Genomic DNA, 19408 nt, shown 5'->3' with positions numbered 1-19408 from the left:
ACATACGGACATGGCCAGATCAATTCGGAAAGTAATTATGTTCAAGAATATGTGTACATCTTAGGGTGGGGAAAAATCCATTACAAATGTTAAGCAGTGGATTCAAAAAATATATTGGTCCGCTGCGTTGATCCTAAATCAAAACAAATCAAACCCAACCAAATTCGACTTGCATGAACAGAGTTGGATTTTTTCTTGATTAAATACTGCTTTGGTTCACTTCCCACTAATAGTAATTATAGATTTACTCTAGTATTGGCCTATCTCTGCCGCACACCGCCACATTGACAGGTTTACGAAATAAGTCTCCCAAATAATGGCTGGTGTCATTACAACTGTTTATTTATTTTTACACCAATCTCAACTGAAGCGTGTGACGACCACTTTTATGCCTCAGTTTCAGACTGGAGCTTGGCAACATAAGCTGCCTTATGAGCTGCAATCTTAGTCTTCCGTTGCTCGTTTGTGAGTTTCTTAGCATTCCACCTCTTCTTCGTAACGGCAGAAGACTTCTTAGCAGTGACCTTGTGTGTAGGGTCGTTACGAATTGCCTGGTGGGCTTTTTTATAGATATCCTCAAGCTGCAAAACCAAAGTAATTAATTAGACTTTAAATATTTGAAACAAGAGAGAACGCTATTACTTAATGATAAAATTGTTGAAATAAGTATTCTTCTAACAAATTGATATATTTTGTTACTCGCAGAAGTAAAGGGGTATACAAGGTTTGTTAAAAAGTATGTATTAGGTGGAGAATGAGAATTTCGGAACTCTAATAGCAGAGATTCAAAATACTGAAGCACTGAGCATAAAAAGAGCAGCCTTAAAGGAAATTGCATGTGACCCTGACTTCGACGTGGTTAATTTATTCTGCCAGTATTTGGTTTATAAATTGCGTGGAATGTGTAAACATAACAGGAAGTTTGATCTATTGAGAGAAAAACTTCGAACACAGCTTACAGCTTTTATGTTGTCCACTTATGGCACAGTTAGCGTTGGGTGCGTTACGCAGCTGTAATTTTGTAAGTGGACGTCGTAAAAAACTATGTTGTACTTACATCATCAGCACGAATGCCCAACTTAATGTATCGGCTAAACTGGCGTTTAAAGCTCTCCTCATCCTCTTCCTCCAATGAGCGCATATAGTCTGCAACATGCTGGCCAAATATATGAGCGCGATGGACATCAGCATTAAAACTCTTGGTCTCCGCAGAGTATCCAGGAAAGCGCTTTACAGAGTGGGGTATGTTTAGACCTCCATCAACGGCTCCCTTCATAGCGCCGAACACACGTGCACCAGTTGTGGTACGCGCGAGTCCAACATCCAAGAAGCAACGGAATGCGCCAGGGCCTTCATCAACAGGCTCTACGTTAAATTCCTCACCGGTCACTTCAGTGCATCCTGCATATAGAGAGTCCAGACCCAACTTGTTAAGCACACGGCGGGCGACCAGCAAGCCTGTGCAGTAAGCAGCAGCGTAGTTTGTCAAACCAACCTTAAATAAATATAATGGGCCATTAAGTAGAGTGGGCAGAACGCAGTGCTTAAACTTACCTGGATCCCGTACTTCGGAAGCTCGTGGGAATAAGCCGCGCAAACCACGCGATCACCTTCGATGCGAGCATAGGCGATCTGGACTGTGATGTCCTTGTTGGATAAACGTACGATCAAACGGTACTTAGGAGTGTTGTACTTGTTCTTGTCCTGAAATGTCAGGCGCTTCCTGGCATAGTAATCGGTCTTTCCTTCGCGACGCCTTCGGAACTTAACTTGGTACCTCTTAAAGTACTGCTTGTTCTTGACTACCTTAACGAAACCCTGCAAATATGAAAAAGAAATCCAACCAATAAGGCATAACCATTATGTTCTCTGCGTGTCGAACACATATAGTTTAACATTCATATTGAATGATTAAGATCCATCCTTTTCTTAAGAACTTACCATTTTGAAATTTAGTAACAATATAACCGCTGCAATAAAATAAATTTTTTAATAAAATCACGTGGAGAAACAAGAATATAAGCATACCTCGCCGGAAATTGCTAGCAAAAAGAAGGAAAATAGTGTGGCATTATTGGCTCCAGCCTTTAAGGTACTAAAAATACCTCTTAATAATATAATAGAAGCACATACAAGACAAGGCACCAACATAGACATAGCATGAATTATGGAACACCTGAATATTTTGTCCACGTAAGATTTATTTATTTACGAAATTGTCAAATACTTTATTTGAACGACAGATAAATTGTTTGTAATCATTCTATTTCCACTGAGAAACGTATCCACGTTTCATCTTAAGGATGTGCAAACAGCTTTAAAGTGTCATATACTACAACATTTTTATAATTTTTATAGTTGTGTGAAACAGTACAAACATTGGATTATTTCCACTTCTAAACCAATTTACTTTCAAATATTTACAGAATTAGTATAACTTTTAAGAACGTATTGGTAACGACCATATATATTACTTGAAGAAAGGAATAAAAAAGTAATTGAAAACTATGCAACAGGCAGAAAGAAGCGTTTCCAACCATTTAAAGTATTTATAGTCTTGATTAGGATCTAAAGCCACTTCGAACTGGGAATTCCGTCTGTCCTTATGAAGGCCTCCATTTCAGATATAGACGCAGCACATATATGTTGACCCATGCTGCCACGCCCACTCTAAAGTCCACAAACCGCCCAAAGCTCCACGACCACACTTTAAAAACTTATTTTTTCATTTAATTTTTTTTTAGTTTTAACCATTAATCCAGAAATTGTTGAACATTCTCGTTCGCTGAGAATATATAAATAGAACTACTAAACACCTTAGAAGCGCAAAGTTGTTTACTTCAAAACGTGCAAAATTAATGAAAATTAAAAAAAAAAGATCTTTTGGATTATTTTTTTATTGTAACGCATTAATTGTATCTATAACTGGCTTTAAGGAATAGTTAAGCATAGTAGGAACTTTCCTTATAAATAAATAATATATTCCTGCTAGGGTTGTTATTATATGTAAAAATATCTTATTGATGATCATTTTTTAAAAAATTATCAAAATGATAAAATACATACCACCCAGAAATCATTTCTCATATTTCAAAAGATACATATTTGAACGACTAGTTTAGTCGGCTTCTAAAAGTATATATATTTATATATATAGTATATAGTATAAGTATATAAGTATATATATTAATCAAAAATTAATCAATTTAAATTTCTAATCAAACAGACTTTTAACATGTATTTTAAAATGTACAGTGTCTACAGCTTATTTTAACATAAAACTCAATAAAACATTTCTGAATCGGAACCAATTCAGGTAAACGCACTACTTTTGAAGTAAAACTATAATAAGTATTATCATAATAATTCTGTTCGTTAGCAAAATAATTAAGTTGCTTGTATGGTTACAATGTATACCTAAACTTTTTTGCCGCTCATTTCTGCAAGTATTGCAATTTGCGCTGTTGTTAATTACTTAAGTAAAGTAGGTTTTGGCTGCGCTCTCGTTCCATTTGTTTTCCTTACGTCTTTCTTTTACCTTCACTTAAGTATATTAGTTTGGCTAATAAGAAATATTAAAAATTTATTTTACTGAAAAAGCGATATTTAATATATTATGTGAAAAATATAACGATATGTGTAAATATTTTTTTTTCAAAAATATCGATATATTGATATTTTGATATGTTTTTCACATATCTAATTCCCGCCTTATACAAATATAGTTGAATTTATTATAAGACTAACCATGAATCCCCACAAGAAATCCGAATATATTGTTTTAAAGCATTGGCTAGTCAGGGATGACTTACTTTTCCAAGCATGTGGGTTTTGTCTAGTTGCGGCATCTGACGATCAGTTTGTGTTTATCACTTGGGACAAGTATTATTTGCTAAACATACGCTTTAAGATGCCGATGGATTGCTGCAGGATAAAAATGACTGCTGTGCGTATTCCTCTGCCCAAAAGTGGAGGAGGCTATATTAGGAGCGTGCATTCCCTAAGGTACAACACGATTCTGCATATGTCGAATGGAGAGTTATACTGCTTTACTTCATTTAAGGAGCTGAATCTAATAAAAAGTCTCAGTGAAGTTCGTTGTTTTGCTATTGTCGACCAAGGATTCAGCGTGATTCGAATAGAAAATCGACGACTGCTGCTACAGACATATTTTGATCTTCCGGATTTAGAAAAGGACAAGTGTACACTGCAAGAAACCTTTGACATAACTTTCGACCAGCAAAATATATTTCACTGCGACTGGCAACATAATAAGTACACTCTGACAACTTTAAAAGTTAACAAAAATGAAGAACAGTTCGTGCGAAGTCTTCTTGTTACCAACGCGGTAGAACAAAATTACGTTCACATATTTAGCATAGGTGGACATGTATTTGCGTTGGCTTATAATCAAAAAAGATCAAAAAGTACCGGTCCAGACTATTATATCGAACTTCTATGCGTATATGCAGCGCACGTTAAATTCATCAAACTTCTGCCAATCTACAACCTTTGTTTGGTTTTTCTTAGCTCTGGCAGTGTGGACATCTGGTACCTGTCTAGGCTTCTTTCTATAAAACAGAGCCAAATTTATCACACAGGTTCTGAATGGCTGGACTTTGATGCAACAAGTGACAATGGCGACTTCTATTACACGGACGGAAATGAGCTGGTGCGACTGAGATTCAAGTACAACGTTCAGCTTGACGAGTGTTTTGTCTACACCTTGACAAAGCCAGTGTCCGGGATTTACGGATGTAGTTGGATAAACCAAAAAGAAGAACTGTTTTGCCTTAGCGAAAACAACATTCTTTATTGCATTGGTTTTGATATGTCCGAAATGGACGGTCAAACGTCAACGTCAAACTTTACACCCTCAGCTTTCAAGAGACTGCAGCACAATGCCAAAGCCTTGCAGGTATATAAAAAAAAACCAGATTTTCTTAGACAAAAATTATATAAGGAGTATAAGCAACAGCAGCTTATTTCTGTAATTAAACATAATCAGAGATTAAATGCGCCAATTCAAATGTCACTGGAATACCACCTTCAAATACCCAGCTTTGACGGGGATAATGTTCTTATACAGGCAGCGCAGAATCTTGATGCTCGGACAAGTTGTATATATGCTGTTCTTAACGTCAGACTTATCGATAGCCGGCCACTGTTGCAGAGGAGATTTTGGAAGCTTTTGACATTCTTTGACAACCGCATCAATGTCCTCTTTTTGCCCACAGAAATACTTGTCAATAAAAAATGTAACATGGTTGTAACGTTAAGTAAAATGAAAAACGAACGTCTGCCTCATTTTAAAATGTATCTTCTGGAATTTGTTAAACTTAATAATCAAACATGTGGTGTACTTTTTCACGTACCGGTTGAAAGTTGTGGAAATACATTTCGTGCTATTTTTAGTGGAAGAAAAGACCCTGGAAAATTTACTCTGAGCAATAAGCAATTGCTAAAAAAGGAACTATGTATAGCAAAAATCAGGCAGGCCAGCAGTCTAGGAAGTCAACTTACTCTTTTCAATATAGCGGATCTATTTTGTAATGCCATTTGCATTCACAATGACTATTTGGAATTCTCTTTTATAGACGAAACGTTGCACTTCCTATGCAATAGAAATAAAAGAGTAAACTATTTAAATGGAATGTTGGAAAGTAAAGATGCTTCAGCGATTTACTATTTTAAGCAACATGTTCTTCTAAACTCGGAACAACTCGAATCTGTATCACAAAAATATGACTTAACCTTAATTAAAACAATGGTAAGTAAATAAATTATTTACAACCTAAGATTTATCTTACAACTAGATTTCAGAGCGACATTGACCGATTTCGGTACCGACAGTGTTTCAACAGCCTGGCCTGCGAAACCAATTTTGCAATATTTTTGAAGTCAAAATATAATATTATTAGAAATGACACTCATTAAGAAGACATACACGAATATCCACACCATTTAATAACATCTTAAACTAACTTTTTTCTCTTTCTAGATTTAAATAAACTAAATATTACGCTAAACAATTTCAAAACAGTTTACGTGAGATTTTTTAGAAACCAAGCCCACGTCTAAGTGTTGTCTATAGTTGACTATTCGACAAGAATTATTATTTATGTTATCGTGTTATCATCCATTCTGTATTTGTAAAAAATTTTAAATTTGTGTATCATCCCATCAGAGCTAAACGAAGTGATTTTTTAAGTTAAGGCCGAAACGTTATTGTTGGAAGCTAATATGATAAAACAATCGCTCAGCTACAAAAGTATTTTTATAAGAAACAATAATGCGGTCCTTTTCCTGTGACCTTTCCTTGCAAATACTTCTGTTTATCAGAAGTGAAGGCCTGGTTGGCCAGGATGGATTAAACAACTGGAGGTGTAGATTATAGGTTTCGCATTCCGCTACTACCGCCTGGACCGTTCAGAAACCCTACCGATAGTTTTTTCATACATCAAGATCAATATCATCAAGACCCATAGCCAGATGCACCGATTAGGCGTGCACAGACGAACAAAAACTCCGCAACATAGACCTCCGCAATGCATTAAATCTGAGACCAGTCACCAAAACTAAACCGGAGTTCGACTGGACAAATGGAATTTAAAACACGATGAACCCGGTCGCGGCCCGTTGAGATTTTTCTATTCCGCGTGGAACTGGACCAAGATGTAAAAATTCCGTACACGACATGGCTACGTAGTTCATTTTTACTGTCAACATTCCTAAAATAAGACTCCAGACTTAGGGGAGAGCGAACGTTTATAAGCCAGTGTAGATCCCTTGCTTTAAGTTTCAGGTGCGTCGTCTTGGCCTGTATATGTTTCCGCCAGGTGAGTCGCTTGTCCAGATGAATACCTAGGTATTGTAACGAACTGTTTTCTTAGTTCCTGCTCGCTACGAATTGCAACGGCTAGCTCAGAGAGTTTGTTTGTTCGTCCCACCAAATTTATGATTTGTGTGATTGCCCGACCAAGAAGAAGACAGAGTTTCAGATTTAAATCACCTTTATTCAGTGACACTCGCTGAAGAGAATCCTGCGACCCTCGCCGTCGGATGCGCGTCGTTGCTCCTTTGCCGTCCTTCCTTCGTCGTCCTGCGTCGCTTTTGATGGCGGATCCGTACCGGCTCGCCTGGGGCTTAGGATGTTATGGTGACAGGGTGTATCGTCCGTGAGGCAAGCTATTGCTCCTCCCCGAACCACCTTTGCGACCACTGACTCCACCGTCCCTTTCTGACCACGCTAGGTCCTGGTGTTCACTTGTCCTCCGCTGGTCCTTGCTTGCGGAGATCCTCTTTGGATGCTCGCTTCGACGCACTTACACTTTCGCTTGTTCGCTTCGCTGTGTAGCTCTCCACGCACTTTCTCGTTGACTGTCTGCCCGTGTGGCGTTCTTTCTCGCTGACTGTCCGTGTACTCCGCTACTTTCCGTACTTTTCCCGATCGACTGTGTGGGTGTATGGCTCTCCGCGCACTTTCTTATTAACTGTCCGCCTGTATGGCACTCCGCGTGCTCTTCCGATCGACTGTCCCACACTTCCTGACTCTGCTCCGACCGTCTGGTCGCACGCCCGGGTCCAGACTGTGCGCCTCGCGCCCGTACTCCGCGCTTGCACGTATGACCTACGCGTGTTCAAATGACTGACTGTCCCAAGCTGCGCCTGCGCAGCCTTCTTATAGGCGAGTGTGGTTCATGACCGAAGGCGGGCAGCTTTGCTTTTTTAGGGTAAACGTAACCTGTTTGCATTTTTGTTTGTTTACTCGTATGCGCCAGTCTGCAAGGCAATGCTCTACACATGTTAAATGGTGTGCTGGTTGCATCGTAGCTTTTACTGGACATCTGGATCGAACCAGTATTGCAGTATCGTCAGCGAATGTGGATGTTGTCAACTGGTGGTCTGTTGGGATGTCTGCCGTGTGCAGGGTATATAGAATTGGGCCCAGAACACTTCCTTGGGGCACTCCAGCTTCTATGGTACAATCGCTTGAAGTGCTTGAACTGCATCTGACCGCGAACACTCGTTGGTATAGGTAAGAATTTAGAAGCTTATGTAAGTTTTGAGGTAGTAGTTTAATTATCTTAAACATAAGGCCATCCAACCATACCCTATCGAATGCTTGTACAACGTCTAAGAATAAAGCTGTGCAATATTCTCGATGTTCAAAGGCAGAGCGAATTTCCGTTGTGATGCGGTTAACCTGCTCAATAGCTCCATGTTTTGCCCGAAAACCAAATTGATGCGATGGGAGTGTATTGAGTGTTTTGAGGTGGGGACTGATACGTACAAGCAGCGTTTTTTCAAATAACTGGGAAAGACAGCTAAGTAAACTTATTGGCCTGTATGATGATGGCTGTGTTTTGTCTTTCCCAGACTTAGGGATCATAATTATGATTGATTTCTTCCACTTCTGAGGGAAGTATCCAATTTTAGTGATTGCGTTGAGGAGCAAGCAAATTTGTAGAACTGCACACATTGGGAGCTTGATGATCATTTTCGGGGTTATTAAGTCGAAGCCAGGTAATTTTCCAGTCTTCAGTTGCTCTTTAATGACTTTCGTTATTTCGCTGGGCTGAAATTCTTTGGGATCTTGTGGTGTCAAGTCAGATGCAGTTGAGGGTGGGAGAGTGAAGGCCCTTGCTCTGTCCGTGTTACTGCTCCTGCCACTCCCTTCGAAGTCGTCGTTTTTTAAGCACTTGCAGTTCAGTATTTCGACTTGTCATGTTAAACTTTATATTGCGTGCGTGGGTGACTTGCGGAGAGTACTCTTTTGCTGCAGCGACTAGTGTTGATTCCGGGTCACCAGTAAACTGATCAATGTCTTGCTCGTTTTCCAAAGGTCGGTATGGGAAGAAACATATTTTTTGTACCTCTCCCAGTTGGTCCTCTTGCTTGTAAGCCTATACGGCCGCTCGATGTGTTGCAGTTGGTGCAAAAGATGAAAGAGTACCGGACAGTGATCAGAGGAACGTTCTGGAAGTGCCTCAGCTGTAATCATTGATTGGGATATCCTTTTGGTGATGGCGAAGTCAATCAGATCTGGAAGCTTCTTAGGATCTGCTGGCCAGTATGTAGGCGATCCCGGGGAAACAAAATTAAGCTTGCTTTGCGGTTTAATGATTGCGTTGTACAGCTGTTTTCCTTTAGGGGTCGCTATCCGAGATCCCCAGTACATGTGCTTGGCATTCCAGTCGCCAGTTGCAACAAACTTTTCACCAAGCGAGTCGAAAAGTGTTGAGAATTTGTCCTCAGAGATTGTGAAGCGTGGTGGGGAATAGAAAGTTGCCAGAGTGAGAGCACCGATATCGCATTCGAGGCTTATAGCGGTAGATTGTAGGCAATCTTCTTGCCAGTTACTGAAAAAGTGGTGCTTAATTTTCAATCGTATAAGTATGCCGGTACCTCCATCGGTTTTGCCATCCGGGTGATTTGTGAAGTAGAATTTATATTCTGTTATTTGGAAATTATACTTTTCAGTAAGGTGAGTCTCTGAGAATAGCATAACATCAATCTTTATGTAGGCTAAGAACTGAGCAAGCTCTAGCTTGTGCCGCGAGACGCCATTAGCGTTCCAGGTAGCTATTATTAAGGGAGTCAATTTCCTGTTGAATAAGGATGTTTTGGTTCCTCATAAGCTGCATGAAGGTCATGCATTTTTTCATGCTTTGCTGCATCGAGAGCACAATTGCGTTAACGCCAATTGGCTGCTGTTCAATGTTCTCGTAAGTGTGGTTAGTCATTTGAACGCTGGGAGTGTCTGCTGTTGGTGCATGGGTTTCTGATTTCTGCACTTTCGTTTCTTATATGTTGCCCTTAGTAAGAGGTATAACATAGAACTTGTTTTCTCCGATAATTGCAGCTAGTTTGTTAACCAGCACACTTGAGGATTTCTCCCGTATGTATATAGGTGGCGGCTTAAAATTCTTCGGCACTTCGCAGTCATCAAGTAGTGCAAACATATTCGAGCTTGTTTTGCTATTGGCAGCGTTGGTGCAATTTATTTTCGGCTGATTGCCAGTCTGCTTGTGTTGAGGGCTCAACTTTCGCTTGATTTCGATGTAGCGATCCAGACCTGTTTGACACAGTTTTTTGTTTTGTTTTGGATCTTGTCCGTTTTGGCTTTCCAATGTCGCGGTGAGTGCGCTTTTTGTTGTTGCCGCTTGTTCAGCAGAACTGTAGACCTCTGTCGTTTTTGAGCATAGAGTTGATGTTGTTGTCGTTGTTGATATGGGTGCAGTTGCTGTAGATATTGAATTTACCGTACTGGTAGCTACAGAGATTTCCCGCATTCGGAAGCATTGGTGAGCAAGACCGCGATCGCTACCTTTGGGCAGGTTTAAGGTCATTGCCCGGGTGGATTGTTTAACGCAATCGGGCGTTAGATATGACGGAGAAGTATGCAAATTAAACCAAATACGTTTGTATTGAATGGTTCTTTTTATTAGAGCCAACTGCTCTGAATTCTGGTATCTTACGAACTAAATGCAAATCAAATTTATTAAGGCCGCCAAGTCTTCGGTTGGAGGCAGCGGACCCAGCAGAGCGCTTAGTCAGCGCCTCGTGCCGTCTGGAGTTTCGTGCCTTCGACGGTCACCCAGCGCGCACATGCCCGCCTCGCATTACGCTGACCCTTGCACATCGCTTTCGCTAAAGCGAAATGCGGTACTGGGCTGGCTCAGCGTCGCCGATGTTATTGTTGGTCCATCCGGTCTTGGATGGCATTTCGGCGGGTCGTCGCACCCCTCTGACTTGCTCGTGTTAACTCCTCCTTGTCTTAAGATGAAGTCGTCCCCGGATTCAATGGTCTTAGATGGTTGTTGACGTTTGGCTTTCAGACGGTAGATAAGAAAGATGATGACCAGGGTTATTGAGGCTGTGGAGGAGACAGAGCAAAAGATCCAGGTGTTGCCTGATGGCAGTCGGGATTGGAGGTGGTTGATGTGCTGCAGATTTTTAACGCTCATTCCGTGAATTGATGACAGACTAAGGCGCTCTAGGTGCCTCAGAACGTTTACTTGAGCCATGGCTGAAACTGCGGCTTTCTTCTTTGATGTTCCGATATTGTTGACGTAAAGGGTGCCGTTTATTTTAATTTTTTCGGTATATGATACCAGGTAAGTTCCTGATATCATCCGGCTTATTCCCTTTTCGTCGGTGATATTTATCGTTACATCGTTGGTGATGAGCATTCCCTCGTCGATCATGGTGATTGGGTCCAAGTGTCCAGGCTGGGTGTTGCAATGGGCGACCATGCCAGAGATGAGTTGTTGTGCGCAGGTTGGCGCTTTCGATCTCCTGCAGAAGGATGTGCCCGCTGATACATTGCAGTCCTTGACCGCGAAGGTCTCCGTACCGCAATCCGCGACCGTGCTACCGTCCTCGAAATCTAAGATTCTATTTTCATGCTGTACTGGGAATATTCTTATTTTTCTACAAGTTAACAAAGGCTTCGGAAATTTTATTAAAAAGTACAATAGGTCTCGATTTTGAAAAGTTTTTATGCTAGCTACCTCTAAAATATCTGACACGCTAACGTTTGTGGGATGTTTACTTTCAATCTCCTTTACGTCAACGTCATTCAGGATTATTGGACTTATTACGTTTAATTTGGAAAGGGTGATTGCAAGTATTAAATTTTCAAGTTCTTGAATTACAACACGGTTTTTTGCCAAAATTGTCTCGTACAAATGTTCTGTGTCTAAGTTGTCCGATTTTAAAATATAGTTCATGGATGAGGTCAGTGTGTTTAATTGCAATTGTATTTTGTCGTTTATTTCTATCTGTCCATTTACCGAGTCCGTTAGCTGTCCCTGTCTAAGCCTCACCTGGTCCCAGTCGTCAGAGTCAGGTGTCCCCGCTATTGCTTTCAAAGCAGACCCTATGAAATTAAGACTACGGGCATGTCGGTGACGTACCTTTAGTGTGTCCAGAAGAGTCTCTATTCGTTCCAAGTCCGTTTCAAGTACCCGTCTCATGTGCTCCTTCACGAAGAAGTCCATCGCGTGTTTCGTCTCGTCTGCGTAAGTCTCGTACGATGTAACGTTCGTTGTATGTCCCATGTAACCGTACTCGTCCCATAAAGTAATATCTCCGTCCATTATTGGTATGTGGTTAGCGTGTGAGTATTCGTTTAGTTTTATGGTCCAAGAGGGAGTTGTCAGTAGGACTAACGGGAGTAGCAAGTTTCCTAACCTAAGTGCGAAAAATATAAAATATAGAGAGTAACATACGTCACTAAAGTATAAAAAAGTGATAATATAAAAAAATGTAAAAAAATTTTAAATTAAATTGGGCACCCTCTTAACGAAGGTTGTCCTTATGGACCACCCTATATTCTATTGTTGCAAATAGAATGAGGTCGGTCGTCTCGGTTATGTTTTGATCTATCTTGATGCACCGTGGGATTTCCGCTAGGGTGCTATGAAATCTCTCAACTTGGCCATTAGACGTGCTGTGCAAGGGGGGCGCATTTGAGACCTGTATACCATACCTATTTTCTAGGATGGTTCGTATGGTTTGTGAGTTGATAGACCTTTCATTGTCGCAGTAAACTGTTTTTATTTTAGGGAACAGATTTATTAGTTGTAGTATCGGAGTTTTGATATCTACGATTGCTCTTGAATCGATTGGTTGGACTATAGCGAATTTTGAAAATTTGTCGATACAAGTTAGAAAATGCTTTTGATCAGTTGAAAATATATCTGCGGTCTGTAAATCGCACAATGTGACGCGTTTTTGATTTAAAAAGGATGATTGACTTTATAGACGGGAAATCTGCCTGTTCGATCACTATTTGGTTCCTGAAACAGTTTACAGGTTTTTCCGTTGACTCTATAGTGTAGGTCAACGACTCCTCGCTGTGGATAGTAGCGATGTCGGAGTGTGTATCGTTATCTAAAGCATTTACGTTTTGCCGCGACAAGGCGTCGGCTACGTGGTTTTCTTTACCCGGCTTGTAGAACACTTGTGCGTTATGTTCATCAACAAACGCTTTCCACCTTTTGAGCCTGGGATTCGGATTTTTATCCGACATTGAACCGGTCAGTGGTTGATGGTCGGTGAAGATGTTTAACTTCTTTACGCCATATAAATAGCTTCTGAGATTTTGGAGTGCCCATACTATTGCTAGTAGTTCTCGTTCATTTGTTGCCATTGAAATCTCGGTTCCGCGTAACGTGCGAGAGATCATGGTGATTGGACGACCTTTCTGTGAAAGAACAGCCCCTAGGCCGCTTCCAGAGGCGTCAGTGGTCAAGTCAAATGGCTGAGTGAAATCTGGGTATGCCAACATGACATCCTCAGACTCCAGGATGTTTCTAAGTTTTTCAAATGATTTTCGCTGCTCGTTGGTCAGCTCTAGTTTGACTTTCTTTGAGTGGTTTGCACCAATTTTTCCATTGTCACCTTTTAGAATATTCGTCAGAGGTCTTGCGATGCTAGCAAACCCCTTTATGAAACATCTATAATAACTGGCCAGTCCCAGAAATGACCTGAGACTGAACAGTGTTGATGGAGGTTGAAATTCTTTTATAGCCTTAACCTTTTCAGGCGAAGTTTTAATTCCCCCTCGGGACACGTTGAATCCCAAATATTCTACGTTCTCCTTAAAGAACATAGATTTTTCTACAGACACTCTCATGCCTGCATCGTACAAAGTTTTTAGGACCGTGTTTATATCGTTGACATGACTCTCCATTGTTTGGGAGAAAATGATTACGTCATCGAAAAAGCTGTCTTTTCTCGATCGCGCTCCGCGAGCTCAATTTGATGGAAGCCCGACTTCAGATCAAGAGTCGTGAAGTACTGAGCTTTTCCAATGTTCGACAGTATGGTCGATATGGATGGTATAGGATACTTGTCATCAATTGTTTTCTGATTCAGTTTTCTGAAGTCAATAACGAGACGTTTCTTCCTATGACCTTCTTCGTCAAAACCCTTCTTATCAACAACCCAAATTGGGTTATTGTAAGGCGACCGGGATGGTCTTATTATTCCGTCTGCTAGAAGTTGTTTAACTTCCGAATTGACGAAATCGGCTACACCCATCGGATATGGGTAAAGTTTTGAATATACAGGTTCCCCGTCAGTGCGGATCGTGGCGACCGTATTTATATTAAAGGGGAGGGACTCGTTTGGGTCCGCAAAGGCTTTTGATCTGTTTTTGATCATCTTTTTAAAATCTTCGTTGACGGCGTTTGGCACGTCCACGTCATTGATGTTAATAAAGTTTACATTTCTGCATTTTGAGTAAAAAATCTGCTCTGTACCATGATCATGCTCAATGATGTTTTTTGTTAGATCAATTTTTGCATTGACCCTTTTTAGTAACATTTTTAGTTACATCTAGTCCAACAATTCCGTCATATCCGTTCAGGTTGTTTAACAAGAAAAAGTATGACTTAACATTGAATAGATGATTCAGACACTTTTGTTTTATTTTTGTGTGCCCATGGATTGATGTAACTTCAAATGGTGTTTCCACCGGTTTGAAGTGTTTTAATTCAGATAAAGGTTTTATGTAATTTTTGGAGGCTCCTGTATCTAACAGTAACCTGATTTCCCGCCCCGCTATCGTACGAATTATGTACGGGAGCAGGGACGTTCCCCTAAAAAATTACATGATTCGGAATCGGACGTGTTATCTGCCTCGATTTCCGCTGCTTCGTAGGATGACGTTACCCTATAGTCCTGGTCATTTGACTGCTCTTGGGTCGTATGGTTCAACCATTGACGACTGCGAGTTGTCTGCTCGCCCCTAAATTTAGAACGTGATGTGGGATCAACGTCCATTGGTTCAGGACCTAGATTTTGAGAATAGCTTTTACGAGGATTATTTGATTCACTGTTCTGTTGCGTTTGGCCTTTATGTCCTTGGTTTTTAGAAAACTGAGAGCCTCTAGTTTGGTAACTAGTGCCCGGTGCATTATTGTTTTGGTTTCTCTGGAAAACACCCTGGGAGTTGTTGTGGTTATTACCTTGTGGGGTGTTATGAAAACGGTTACCCTGGCGACGGTTTTCTGAATTGTAAGATTTGTCCTCTAAATTTGTATTAAAGCTTGCAACGAACCAGGCTCGTTCATTGCAAGACTCTGTCCGTTGAGCCACAGCCAATGCTGATGGCAAATCTTTGGGCGCAGCTGAGAGAACTACATGTCGGACTGATTTTTTTAACCCGGTCACAAAAGCGGTCAAAGCGTCCTGCCGTGATCTATTATTTAAGATAGCGGCAGTATTTGTGTCATAAGACAACAAAGTCTTACTAATAATAAGAGTTAGCTTTCTCTCAATCTCATTATAAAAAGTCATTAGGGGAAGTTCTCCTTGACGCATAGTAACCATTTGTTGTTGCGTTACCTCGATTGGAGCTTGTTCTGCATAAGCGCAGTCCATTCTAGCTATTATAGCATCAAAATTTAGTACTGTATTATGTGACGTAAGCATTACTCCCGCGGGGCCTATTACCTTGTTACGTATGATTCCTACGGCCTGGTAGGTTCTAGAGCTACCCAAATATGGTTTGTAGATTTCGTAGGCGTTAACTGCTGCGGTTCGCCATGCAACATACTCATCTTGTTTTCCGTCAAAACTTGGTATGGACTTTACTAAGTCTAGCGGTTCATTACAAGAGATAGCTGAGTTATGTGGTATTTGCTCGTATACCACTAGGGGTCCACCCTCATTTACTCTCTGCCTATTCTCAACCTCTTTAAGCTTTTCTGAAAATATTTTTTGTTGATGCTCTAGTGCGCCATTTACGGCCGCTTCCATGAGTCTAATTACATCTTTATTACTAATGGTACCTGAGGTTTTCGCCTGTTCTTGTGTTGCTGTTGCCTCTTGTTGAAGGTCCTGATGTTGATTTTGAAATTCCTGGTCGTTAACCATTTTTACTTTGTCTGTAAAGCCGTCAATTAAGTTACTTAATTCTATATCTTCGTCGGTCTGAGTACCGTCAATGTAACCCCCTTGATGGCTATTATTTCTTATGTCTTTATAGCTCTGTATTAAGTCTTCGTCACTGTCGTTGTTTTCGTTACTGTTTCTATACATCGGACAATGATACTTTTTAATTTTTTTTTTTATAATTTGTATGAGAAAGAGCTTAATTTTCCTTCTTCATCATTTGTTTTTTTTTTTAAATTTGTAAATGAAAATCGCTATACCTGAACTTTTAATTGCAATCACTCTTTTTTTGTTTTATTTCGTTACTTATTATGTGTATTTTTTTCAAAAATTGGCACACATGTCTGGTTGACGTTAAAAGAGGTAAATTGAAAATAAAGATCTCACTTACATGTTATATTGGTATACTGGTATAATAAAAATGCATCGAAGACGGTAGCTGGTTGATCCGTTTATCCTCTGGCTGTCGTTGATTTAGCTGATTACTGTTGATATGCAGCGGTTTTCACTGTTGCTTGTGCAGCGTTGTTTTGTTTTTGTATTAGATAATTTTGTTTGTTTGTTGCTGTTCACTATTATTGTGCAGCGCGCGAGTCCGAAGTGTTTTCAAAGAAAACCCGATTACGAGACCTTGATTTCTAGATCTTTTTACTACGGATTTTACGGTTTTACGACACTTAAGCGCGTTGGGCGTCAATTAAACCAAATACGTTTGTATTGAATGGTTCTTTTTATTAGAGCCAACTGCTCTGAATTCTGGTATCTTACGAACTAAATGCAAATCAAATTTATTAAGGCCGCCAAGTCTTCGGTTGGAGGCAGCGGACCCAGCAGAGCGCTTAGTCAGCGCCTCGTGCCGTCTGGAGTTCCGTGCCTTCGACGGTCACCCAGCGCGCACATGCCCGCCTCGCATTACGCTGACCCTTGCACATCGCTTTCGCTAAAGCGAAATGCGGTACTGGGCTGGCTCAGCGTCGCCGATGTTATTGTTGGTCCATCCGGTCTTGGATGGCATTTCGGCGGGTCGTCGCACCCCTCTGACTTGCTCGTGTTAACTTGCATTATTCCGCTGCAGAGAGAGACGGCGTTCTTGCTTGCTCTTTTTGCCGCTGAGCGCGCAAATCGCGTTGGCTCATTTTAGAATTTTCGTTTTCCTCGTTTCTTTTATTTTATCTTTATTTTATGTTTCCACACACAAGAAAAATATTCTAATTTAGCAATTTAGCATCACTAAAGCGTTCCTTCGCTTATATTTATATTCTTTGTTAATTGTTTGTTTTTCTTCCTTTCTTAACCACTAGCACAATCAAAACATCAATCTGTATCCGCTTCACGACTGTATCAACAAAGATCGTAAAAAGGAATTTATATTATTTTAAAAGGCAGTTAAGGCGTTTGAAACCTTAAAAGACAACATTGCAACGGCACCAGTGCGTGTCCCCCTGATTTCTTTAGGTGGTTTGCTATTGATTGTGATGCGTGGGATCAGTCTTGTTTCAGACTGATGTCTCAGGTTGTAACACCCATTCGCTAAACAAGGCAGAAAGGAATTACAGCATAACCGAACTCGAATGCTATTCTCAGCATCACAAAATTCCGGGTTTATGTGAATGGAATGCCCTTTAAAGTAATTATTGACCACTTTAATCTAAAATGGCTTATTGGAAAAAAAGATCGGTCCGGTCTGAAAGTTAAGATTCAGCATGCAGACTCCAGAGACATAGACGCAAACGCATGTTGCCTCGCCTACTCTAACGTCTACAAACCGTCTAAAACTTTCACGCCCACACTTTTGGAAAATGATTTTAATATTTATTCACTTTTTATGTCTTGTAAATTTCTATTGATTTGAGAATTAAAATTTTTTTTTTCTTTATTTCTACCGATATATTAAAAAATGTCTAAATTTCTCGTTCGCACTTCCACTAGCTAAGTAACGGGTATCTTATAGTCGCGGAACTCGACTAGCATTCTGTCTTGTTGATATAGTGCTGGTGTTTCTAGCGATACTGAAACTGGAGAGGATGTGCAAGAGATCATGCATTAGAAACGATCTTGTCCACCACCCGCAATAAGTCTATAACGTGAAAGCAGCACTAAGAGAAGGAGTCTTTTTAACATACATAAGCAGTGCAGTGACATAAATATAAACCGAGAAATTAAACTCAAATAATTACAGCCGAGAATAAACAAACAAGATAGTGAACCTATGCATTTTTAAATGTCATTTCCTTTGCGACACGAACGATGTTGTCCGATTCTGCGAAGCAACTGTTGTGGGGGAAGATTATCTTTGTGAACGATGACCATTTCGTTTACAGCTAGATTTTATTCAGTCTTCGTCCAGGTTGTGCAAACTTGAAGCTCACTTATATACTCAGCCCACCAGTAATGCTTTATGGTGGTTTACTCGTCGACCACTAAGAAGTGGCCAGGCGTAAGAGCGATTAGTCTGGTGCCTAGAAGAGTGCGATTGAGTAGTCCTTTGACGCTTTTGACTGCAACTTAAAGTGGAAGTTAATGAACGGCCCAGACGGTATGATACGCTCCTTGGGCGGTTGCCCCACTAACTAGCGCGATCGATGAGCTACAAAGTAGCGCTAAGTCTCTTGCGTTTACTAGCCAGAACTGTTGTAGAATTAAAGCGCAAGCGTTCTTTACTCAGTGATCTTGGCGTAGATACTTAGATCTCTCGAACCATATAAATTGTTCGAACTCGGCGATAGTGCAGCCTCTGGACAGGATTTCAGCCGGCTTACAGTGGGTAAGAACATCTCTCCAACCTGACGTAATTTTTATGAATTTTATAAATTTGATGGCCGACAAAGGTTGATAATTTGGTCGAGTGTTGGCGATTCCAATGTAGGACAATTTAAGAGTCGCACCATAATTATGAGGTTGGCATTCTGTCTGCGAAGATTTTAATGATTCTTAGATAGAGTTGTGCGAAAAAATTAGCTCCATAAAGTTTTAGTTTTGGCAGAAATATCTTCTTAGTGGGAGCAACACTGGACATCGATGTGATCAGTTGCACATTGGTTAGCCCATCTGATCCGAGTAGGCGAGCGTAGATGCAGCATCCATACGATCTGATGAAGGCGCCACAGACACTGTGTGTCTGTAGAGTGAGTATCGCCGGCTGGAGACAATATCTTAGTATTGCTACAGACACCAACGACGTATTAATGCTGATTCGTTCCAGTGTAGTTTTAGTAGCTACAGCTCCTGTACAGTGATTTTTGCCTACTAGTCAACGTTTCGTTGTCCAACTGCAAATGTTTGATTGTATCGTCATCGACAAAACTTGCAGTGACTTGAATGCCAGTTTACAAGTTCATCCTGTCGCTATAACTTTCCTTTTTATTTGATGTAGCTCCTCTACCGGGTTCGCTCCACCATGGAAGTCATCCACATAAAACATAGCACTCTAAGCTTTGTTGACGTGCTGTTAGACTTGAGCACTTAGTGGTGCTCAACCTTTCGCCGGCAAAAGTTGAGT

The 19408-nt window shown here is 40.6% G+C and overlaps 3 protein-coding genes across 8 annotated transcripts; 1 reads left to right on the top strand and 2 right to left on the bottom strand.

The window, feature by feature from the left end:
- Positions 1-317: 317 nt before the first annotated feature.
- On the bottom strand, positions 318-2105 carry LOC122614999 (60S ribosomal protein L5). The gene is made up of 5 exons (XM_043789825.1): positions 2029-2105; positions 1942-1970; positions 1555-1818; positions 1058-1495; positions 318-581 (listed from the first exon to the last, which is right to left on the bottom strand). Exons 2-5 carry the CDS (start codon positions 1942-1944, stop codon positions 387-389), a joined length of 900 nt encoding a protein of 299 aa, XP_043645760.1. The 5' UTR covers positions 1945-1970; positions 2029-2105; the 3' UTR covers positions 318-386.
- Positions 2106-3714: 1609 nt separating this feature from the next.
- Positions 3715-6050, top strand: LOC122613307. Of its 6 annotated transcripts, none has more exons than XM_043787420.1 (3): positions 3715-4918; positions 4979-5770; positions 5824-6050. In XM_043787420.1, exons 1-3 carry the CDS (start codon positions 3749-3751, stop codon positions 5935-5937), a joined length of 2076 nt encoding a protein of 691 aa, XP_043643355.1. In that variant the 5' UTR covers positions 3715-3748; the 3' UTR covers positions 5938-6050. The 6 variants fall into 6 exon arrangements, with proteins under 6 accessions (XP_043643355.1, XP_043643357.1, XP_043643354.1 ...); XM_043787422.1 differs by having other exon boundaries at positions 3715-5258; positions 5598-5770; positions 5824-6049; XM_043787419.1 differs by having other exon boundaries at positions 3715-5770; positions 5824-6049.
- A 3756-nt stretch (positions 6051-9806) lies between these two features.
- LOC122612511 lies at positions 9807-10352 on the bottom strand. The gene has a single exon (XM_043786188.1). It carries the CDS (start codon positions 10350-10352, stop codon positions 9807-9809), a length of 546 nt encoding a protein of 181 aa, XP_043642123.1.
- Between the last annotated feature and the right edge of the window lie 9056 nt (positions 10353-19408).

The sequence above is a fragment of the Drosophila teissieri genome, chromosome 2R, assembly GCF_016746235.2.
Source record: "Drosophila teissieri strain GT53w chromosome 2R, Prin_Dtei_1.1, whole genome shotgun sequence".
Classification (NCBI taxonomy): Eukaryota; Metazoa; Arthropoda; class Insecta; order Diptera; family Drosophilidae; genus Drosophila; species Drosophila teissieri.
The sequence above is the reverse complement of the archived record's forward strand: the minus strand, read 5'-3'. Positions and strand labels throughout refer to the sequence as shown.

Coding starts and splice junctions, on each gene's coding strand:
- LOC122614999 (XM_043789825.1), bottom strand. Junction 1,496..1,554: donor TTCCGAAGTACGGGATCCAG/GTAAGTTTAAGC, acceptor TATTTATTTAAG/GTTGGTTTGACAAACTACGC. Junction 582..1,057: donor TGGGCATTCGTGCTGATGAT/GTAAGTACAACA, acceptor TTGGTTTTGCAG/CTTGAGGATATCTATAAAAA.
- LOC122612511 (XM_043786188.1), bottom strand. CDS start 10,352: ATGACCTTAAACCTGCCCAAAGGTAGCGATCGCGGTCTTGCTCACCAA.
- LOC122613307 (XM_043787419.1), top strand. CDS start 3,749: ATGAATCCCCACAAGAAATCCGAATATATTGTTTTAAAGCATTGGCTA. Junction 5,771..5,823: donor TAACCTTAATTAAAACAATG/GTAAGTAAATAA, acceptor ACTAGATTTCAG/AGCGACATTGACCGATTTCG.